The sequence below is a fragment of the Doryrhamphus excisus genome, chromosome 5 (genome assembly GCF_030265055.1).
Source record: "Doryrhamphus excisus isolate RoL2022-K1 chromosome 5, RoL_Dexc_1.0, whole genome shotgun sequence".
Taxonomy (NCBI): Eukaryota; Metazoa; Chordata; class Actinopteri; order Syngnathiformes; family Syngnathidae; genus Doryrhamphus; species Doryrhamphus excisus.
Genome location: NC_080470.1, coordinates 14,129,514 through 14,137,988, shown reverse-complemented (window position 1 = coordinate 14,137,988; position 8,475 = coordinate 14,129,514). Strand labels below are relative to the sequence as shown.

At 38.3% G+C, this 8,475-nt stretch overlaps 1 protein-coding gene across 4 annotated transcripts; it reads right to left on the bottom strand.

Annotated features, from left to right (window-relative positions):
• Window positions 1–860: 860 nt before the first annotated feature.
• On the bottom strand, window positions 861–7,518 carry mibp (muscle-specific beta 1 integrin binding protein). 4 transcript variants are annotated; one of them, XM_058073108.1, is made up of 8 exons: window positions 7,312–7,518; window positions 6,645–6,735; window positions 6,277–6,325; window positions 5,948–6,122; window positions 3,382–3,453; window positions 3,197–3,303; window positions 1,990–2,075; window positions 861–1,419 (listed from the first exon to the last, which is right to left on the bottom strand). In XM_058073108.1, the coding sequence occupies exons 1-7, from the start codon at window positions 7,335–7,337 to the stop codon at window positions 1,990–1,992; spliced, it is 606 nt and encodes a 201-aa protein (XP_057929091.1). In that variant the 5' UTR covers window positions 7,338–7,518; the 3' UTR covers window positions 861–1,419. The 4 variants fall into 4 exon arrangements, with proteins under 4 accessions (XP_057929091.1, XP_057929092.1, XP_057929093.1 ...); XM_058073109.1 differs by lacking the exon at window positions 7,312–7,518 and adding an exon at window positions 6,845–6,981; XM_058073110.1 differs by lacking the exon at window positions 6,277–6,325.
• Window positions 7,519–8,475: the final 957 nt, after the last annotated feature.

Here is an 8,475-nt window from a genome sequence, read left to right as displayed (position 1 = left end):
GCAAGCAAAACAACAAAGTTGTTTCAGAGAATGTTACTATAGAATATAATATAAATAAAGATATAATAAATATAGATATACATTTATAGAATAAAGTCCCAATATGGGAATAATGTTCTTAAAAATTGTGAGAAGAAATTGTATTGGTTTTTTTTTTTCAAGCATAAAAAATACAGCATGTTTTTATTTTAGCATCGACCTTGGGTTGTGACAATGAAGGAGAGTGATTGTGGAGGGGGGGGGGGGGTGTGTGGGTGGGAATGTGTGACCTACTTTTTCTTGAATGAAGGTCAGCGTGTGCACGTTCCTCGGTGTGTTGGTGATCTGGGCTAATAGTCTAAATCTTGTGGCGAGGAGGTTAGCAGCCGAGCTAAGCCTCATGAGTCAACATGCAGGCCGGAGGAGGAAAAAAATGGTGTTAGAGTTCAAATTCCCAAAGCTTACCCTCAGTCCAATAACTCAGCAGGTCAGCGTACGTCTATACTTGTGTTCACATTCATTCAAAAACGGAATAAGAAGACGTAGCAGGAGGCATCAGGGTTGGGCTTTCAGCAACTTTCTGGTTAGATTTAGGAATCAATTCCTTTTCATTTTCACTTTTGTGAAAGCCCAATTTTAGGGGCTACCACTTGACTTTTTTGTTAGAATGACGGTCTCACTGCATCCAACCACAGCAGCCATTTTCTGATGGATTCTTGTCAAATTTCCTCTCATAATTTTTCTTGTAACGCAACATTTTCTGCAAAATAATGCTCCAAAAATTACAACTTTGTTTTGCTTTTAAATGTTTTTAATAAAAATATATATTTTCTTTAGCATTTCAACTTCATTCTACTAAAATAACAAAACATATTCCCTCATATTACACATTTACAACACTAAGTATTCAAGTATTCTTGTACAATGGCTAACTGGACCCCAACTATTTCTACTTTCCTAATAATTTGGACCATTCCCATGATATGTGGCATTATTCTCTTGAACAGAAGAAGATGTAGCAGGAGGGACCAGTATAGTCTATTTAGCAACTTTGTGGCTATTTTTTTTCCACTTTATGCTCATGTGTCGATTATGCAGTCGAGAAAGAAGTTGAACAATACTTCCATGAGAGACTTTCCAAATTGTAGAAGAATAAAACGTTGAAGCCTGACGTTGATGACAAAAATGAATCCATGTCTTTATTGCCAGAAGAAAGAACCTGATTGGCTAATAAATGCTCCAGCGCAAACAACACAACGGAGCAGAAATAAAAACAGTGATGTTGCCACAAAAAGAAAAAACGATAAGTTAAAGATGATTCATTCTATTTACAAAAACTATTGAAAAACCAAACAATTAAAAACTGCCATAAAAAAGGGAGTACAACTATGTACAAAACAATAATAATAATATGTACAGCGATGGAGTGGCATCTTCATGCTGCAAGAAAACAAAAACTAAGTCAGTCCGTACAGCAGAAAGAGGCAAATTCATACACAATCATAAAACACCTGGTATACATTTATAGAACTTTATGTATGCTAAATGCTCCAGTTCAACTCAGTGGTGGCTGTAGGCAACCTCCTTATATTATTTGGTTTTGTTGAACAATTCCACAAGATGGCAGTTGTAGTACAGTGACAAGTACTGCAGTACCGTGGATTTTAACTTTGTTTCTCAGATTACAATATAATATTCATTTCAGCTATGTGCTACTAAAATGTTATTTGTTCCTTTTAATATTCCTCATCATAAATAGTCATTCTGACTTTATTCCCATAATATTCCAACTTTTCCCCAACCTAATGTTCCAAAATGACCACCTTGTGTTGTTTTTCATATTAAGACGTTTCAACTCGATGCTACTAAAACAACGCCACTTAGTGGTTTCCATCACATAAAAAAAAAACTTCTTTAGCACTTCCTCAGGCGCCAAGAAGAATTGGAGCATTTAGGGTTTTCATCCCAACATGTAGGGCCTGTAGGGATGTTTCTCTAACATCTTCTCACCTATAAACGATTAAGAAGGTTGTTCTGAATGTCCTCGTAGACATGGTTGTAGATGTCTTCTTTGGATTTCAATCCATCCAGGTACTCTGGAAAACATCAAACACTTTTGTTAAAGAAACACACACACAGCAAATAGAGACTAAGGTTGAGCTGGCTAACGCCATCAGTGTTCCGTGTCCTTTACACAGCGTAAGCAACTTGTGGCCAACGCCATCAGTGTTCAGTCTACTTTACACAGCGTAAGCAACTTGTGGCCAACACCATCAGTGTACTTTACACAGCGTAAGCCACTTGTGGCCAACGCCATCAGTGTTCCGTGTACTTTACACAGCGTAAACAACTTGTGGCCAACGCCATCAGTGTTCCATGTACTTTACACAGCGTAAACAACTTGTGGCCAACGCCATCAGTGTGCCGTGTACTTTACACGGCGCAAGCAACTTGTGGCCAACGCCATCAGTGTTCCTTCTACTTTAGACAGTGTAAGAAACTTGTGGCCAACGCCATCATTGTTCTGTGTACTTTACACAGCGTAAGCAACTTGTGGCCAACGCCATCAGTGTTCTGTGTACTATACACAGCGTAAGCAAGTTGTGGCCAACGCCATCAGTGTTCAGTGTACTTTACACGGTGTAAGCAACTTGTGGCCAACGCCATCAGTGCATCAGTGTTCCGTGTACTTTACACAGCGTAAGCAACTTGTGGCCAACGCCATCAGTGTTCCGTGTACTTTACACAGCATAAGCAACTTGTGGCCAACACCATCAGTGTTCCGTGCACTTTACACAGCGTAAACAACTTGTGGCCAACGGCATCAGTGGGATGGTGCGCGACTATGTGCCATCCGGTCCTTGTACAAACGGGGCAGGAGCATGAATACAGTAGGATATTACAGTACTACTACTGTAGAATACAGTAGGATATATTACAAATGACCAGTCCATCAAAAGTCCATCATTATCATCATCAAGTAGCATCCACTCCCAGGAAACACCATGAGTGTCAGTGGGTGTTACAATGTTAAAATCTCATCTCATGTATGGTCCTGTCTCATGACCTGAGCTACAAATCTGAGATGTTGTTGCATTTCTTATGACACAAACCAAGAAGCCGAGTTGCAAACAAGTCATACGACACCCCCTGCTGTGTAGTGTAGTGTAGTTGTGTGGGAAAGACCGAAAGAGGCAGACAAAGTAGTCGTGTTTACCGATACTTAAGCTGCTGTCCTCCATCTCTCTGCGGTGCTTGAGGTACATGGGCCAGACGTGGCCGTCAAACAGGCCGGGGGGGTCCGGGACAGTGTATTGTCTGTTGCTGTCAATGAAGACATGTATCACGACAGGAACACGTGAAAGTGTGTGAAGAACACAAGTTAGACCGGTGTCCGCTCACCTTCTCCTCTTCTTGCACTCCTCGTAGGGAATGGTGATGTAATAGCACTTGTCATACACGTCCAGCAGCTGCCTGTGGGGGGGTGAAAATGTGTGAAATGCTTGACATAAAGAGAGTAAGTCCATCAAGCGCTCTTTCAGAAGAATTTGTCATCTCCAACTGCTATGTACCACCCAAACTGTGTGTCGCTACGGAGGTCTGGAGAACCAGAGTATAGAGCGGTAGAAGCCACCGGCTGTGACCCAGCAAGGTGCACTGCATTCGGGCACGTGTTCCGAACGGCCAGGGTGACGCCATGGAGCACCCCCCCCATATGATAATTATCAGATGTTGGATCTATTTTTAATGTTATCAGATATATCTGTGTGACTTCAGAATTCCCTGATATCGGCCCGGGAATAATCATGTGCCCCTGATATAAAAGTTTGTAAAAAGGCACAAAGAAAACGACCCAAAGTTTAAAAAAAAAAAACAAAACAAATATGGTCCCACGCATCCTGGAACAAGCTTGGACACACTGACTTAAATAGACACTGTACTTTACTCCCAATATATATGAGGAATATCCAGTAATATTTGCTTGAACAACAACAATCACTACAAGCATTATTTAATTCATCCTTACAGCAACACAAAGTGCAGTGGCGTAAACACTATGTGGTGCAATATGGTATTATATACAGAATTACTCATACAGTATCAATATTGAACTCAACAATACAGAAAGTGTACTTATACTAGTCTTATTCGAGAATAAAGTGAATATTACATTCTAAATACAAATGTAAACAACTGAAGGAATATTGGATCATCCATCCATCCACTTTCTATGATGCTTATCCTCACTAGGGTAGGGAATGCTGGAACCTATCCCAGCTGTCTGTGGGTGAGAGGCGGGTACACCCTGAACTGGTGGGCAGCCAATCACAGGGCACATATAGATAACCATTTCCACCCACATTCAGACCTATGGACAATTTGGAGTGGCCAATTAACAGCATGTTTTTGGAATCTTAGGTCTACTATATTGGGCGATAGGAGTGTAAAGCTGACTATAGGGGTGTTAGTTCAGGTCTAGAGAGCTCTAACGTTAAAAAGTCTATTTTGAATGTTGTAAACAAGTTTTCTGTCTTAATTCCTCTTATCATGTTTACTACATTGGGTGGTAGAAGTGTAAAGCTGACTATAGGGGTGTTAGTTCAGGTCTAGAGAGCTCTAACGTTAAAAAGTCTATTTTGAATGTTGTAAACAAGTTTTCTGTCTTAATTCCTCTTATCATGTTTACTACATTGGGTGGTAGAAGTGTAAAGCTGACTATAGGGGTGTTAGTTTAGGTCTGGGGGCTCTAATGTTGAAAAGTCTATTTCGAATGTTGGAAACAAGCTTTCTGTCTTCATTTCTCTTATGTCTACTATATTGGGTGAAAGGAGTGTAAAGGCAACTATAGGGGTGTTAGTTCAGGTCTAGAGGGCTCTAATGTTAAAAAAAGTCTATTTCGAATATTGTAAACAAGTTTTCTGTCTTAATTTCTCTCATCATGTCTACTATATTGGGTGATAGGAGTGTAAAGCTGACTATAGGGGTGTTAGTTCAGGTCTAGGGGACTCTAATGTTAAAAAGTCCATTTCGAATGTTGGAAACAAGTTTGTCTTAATTCCTCTTATCATGTTTACTATATTGGGTGGTAGAAGTGTAAAGCTGACTATAGGGGTGTTAGTTCAGGTCTAGAGGGCTCTAATGTTAAAAAAAAGTATATTTCGAATGTTGTAAACAAGTTTTCTGTCTTAATTCCTCTTATCATGTTTACTATATTGGGTGGTAGAAGTGTAAAGCTGACTATAGGGGTGTTAGTTCAGGTCTAGAGGGCTCTAATGTTAAAAAAGTCTATTTCGAATGTTGTAAACAAGTTTTCTGTCTTAATTTCTCTTATCATGTCTACTATATTGGGTGATAGAAGTGTAAAGCTGACTATAGGGGTGTTAGTTCCGGTCTAGAGGGCTCTATTTATAAAAAGTCCATTTTGAATGTTGTAAACAAGTTTTCTGTCTTAATTTCTCTTATCATGTCTACTATATTGGGTGACAGGAGTGTAAAGCTGACTATAGGGGTGTTAGTTCAGGTCTAGAGGGTTCTAATGTTAAAAAAGTCTATTTCGAATGTTGTAAACAAGTTTTCTGTCTTAATTTCTCTTATCATGTCTACTATATTGGGTGATAGAAGTGTAAAGCTGACTATAGGGGTGTTAGTTCAGGTCTAGATGGCTCTAATGTTAAAAAAGTCTATTTCGAATGTTGTAAACAAGTTTTCTGTCTTAATTTCTCATATCATGTCTACTATATTGGGTGAAAGGAGTGTAAAGGCAACTATAGGGGTGTTAGTTCATGTCTAGAGGGCTCTAACAATGTTAGAAGCATATTTAGAAGGTGGTAAACGGGTTCTCTGTGCTCGATCTACCAGGATATTTCATTTATAAATAAATGTACTGTACTAGTACCATGTATGGTCGGGTCTGGAACCAAATTGGAGATAAATGAGGGATTGCTGTGCCTCCTAAAATGGTACTTACGGGTCATTATAGAGCAGGAAGCCCTCCACAATTAGGATGTGGATCTGCTCGTCCAGGTTGGCCACATCAGGGGAAGAAGACAACGTGACACCGTGAGAACGGGCGAACTTGACAGGGTTTTCCATCCAGCCTTTGACTGTGTTACTCATGGCCTCCATGTCCAAAGCTGTGATCACTGCGGACAACATTAGACAAGCAGAAAAACATATGTTAAAAAAAACAACAACAACGTGGACTAAGGGTAATAGTTTGCACTGTCCAAATGACTGGACTTGTTTAGACGTTTACAACATCATGGAGGGGCTGGCAGGGCTCCAGTGAGGTCTTACCATCCCATTGTTTAAAGCCGTCGTCCCCGACTTCTATCTGATCGGGTTTCTGAAATAACAGTCAGCAATAAAACACCGATGCAACCTCACAGCCTTCTGAACACTTGAAGACCCCCACTCACACACAAAAGGCACAAAATGAAGCAAGCATGCACTAAAAAGGGATAACCACAGTGAAGGAAGTGATTGCTCTTAGACATACTGTACAATAATGACATACTGTACACTGTATGTGCAGTATATAACATTAATCAATGGATTCAGCAATTAGATAAGCACAAGCAGTTCACATTCTTCCTTGCATGCATGGCTGTGTTCAAACAATAAGCCAAAAACACAAATTAATTCTCCGCTTGTACAAAACTCACCTTGAAGAAGTCATCCTGGTGCACCACGCAGCAGTTGGGCAAAGTCTTGACCAACTTATCCGTTAAGGTGGTTTTGCCACCATTTGTCACGCTGTAAATAAAGAACAAGTCATTCTGATGTCAAATCCAGCAAATGTAATTCATACCGTATGTATCACCTATCTTAACATAAACGTGTTAAACGCTAACAAGCAGCTAACTTGGCTCATGTTTAACCTCAAAACGCACGTCAACATCAAACGTTTTGTCATTAATACGGAGTCATAAATCAACTTAAGACTGGTTAAATGTGTTACATGAGTGATTTTCAGTTGTGATCGACGCTCTGTGTTTAAATCTCCCTCCATTTTCAGCTTCCGGTCTCGCGCTCACATTTCAAATGTCCCGCCCAAGACACGTACGTCTGACTGGCCAGTGTTCTTGGCGGGCTGATGACGTCATTAAATGACTCACAACCATGGAGATGCCAAGTAAGACCCGAATGATCACAGAGCGTGCCGCAAATGACACACATGCCATACTTCTCTCGCGTGAGCCATGTAACTCTCGCCGACGTTTTGGCAATATTTGTGGCATTTTCTGCAAGCTAGTTTAAAAAAAAAACGAGCGACGTGGTTAAAATAATGTCAGCAAACAACAAGGAGCAAAACAATTCAGTGTCACTCACCCGCCAATTCCTATCACGTATTTCATCTTGTGGCGTCTCTTCTCGTTAGTCTTGCTCAAAAAAGTCGAGTGTTCTGGCAGAGCGCGGACTTTTAAAAAAAAATCCCAAACAGAAACCGTACAGGAGCAGAATGCCGGTAAGTTCCTCTTGCTTCTTTCAAGTCAAGAGCGAGCCACTACCGGTTATATCCCCTCGCGACCTGTGACGTCACAGCCTACGTAGCGTTCTCGTGCTCGGGAGAATTCGTGCACTCGTGCCTCACTTTTCCAAGCACTGGGCGGCAGCCAATCGTCTGCTTCGGTGCTTGGCTCTACCAGCCAATCACAACCTTGCATTTTGCATATTCCTCAGCACCTGCTTGTATCGATCATCATCTGGATCAGCAGTTAGATAGTATTATATTATATTATATTATATTATATTATATTATATTATATTATATTATATTATATTATATTATATTATATTATATTATATTATATTATATTATATTATATTATATTATATTATATTATATTATATTATATTATATTATATTATATTATATTATATTATATTATATTATATTATATTATATTATATTATATTATATTATATTATATTATATTATATTATATTATATTACGTTATATGATATGATATTATATATTACATTATGTTACATTACATATTATGTCATGTTCTGTTTTGTTATATTATTATATTATATTATATGTATATGTTATATCAGTTATATTATTATTATATATTACATTATGTTATATTACATATTATGTCATGTTCTGTTTTGTTATATTATTATATTATATTATATGTATATGTTATATTAGTTATATTATTATTATATTATTATTATGTTATGTTTTAAATGTAAATAATAAAAATAATAAAATAAAAATAATTAGGGCTGCATGTGGCCGAGTGGTTAGCGCGCAGGCCACACAGCTAGGAGACCCAAATTCAATACCACCCTCAGCCATCTCTGTGTGGAGTTTGTAACCCTGGTCTCCTAGCTGTGAGGTCTGTGCGCTAAATAAATAATAAATAATAAATAATAAATAATAAATAATAAATAATAAATAATAAATAATAAATAATAAATAATAAATAATAAATAATAAATAATAAATAATAAATAATAAATAATAAATAATAAATAATAAA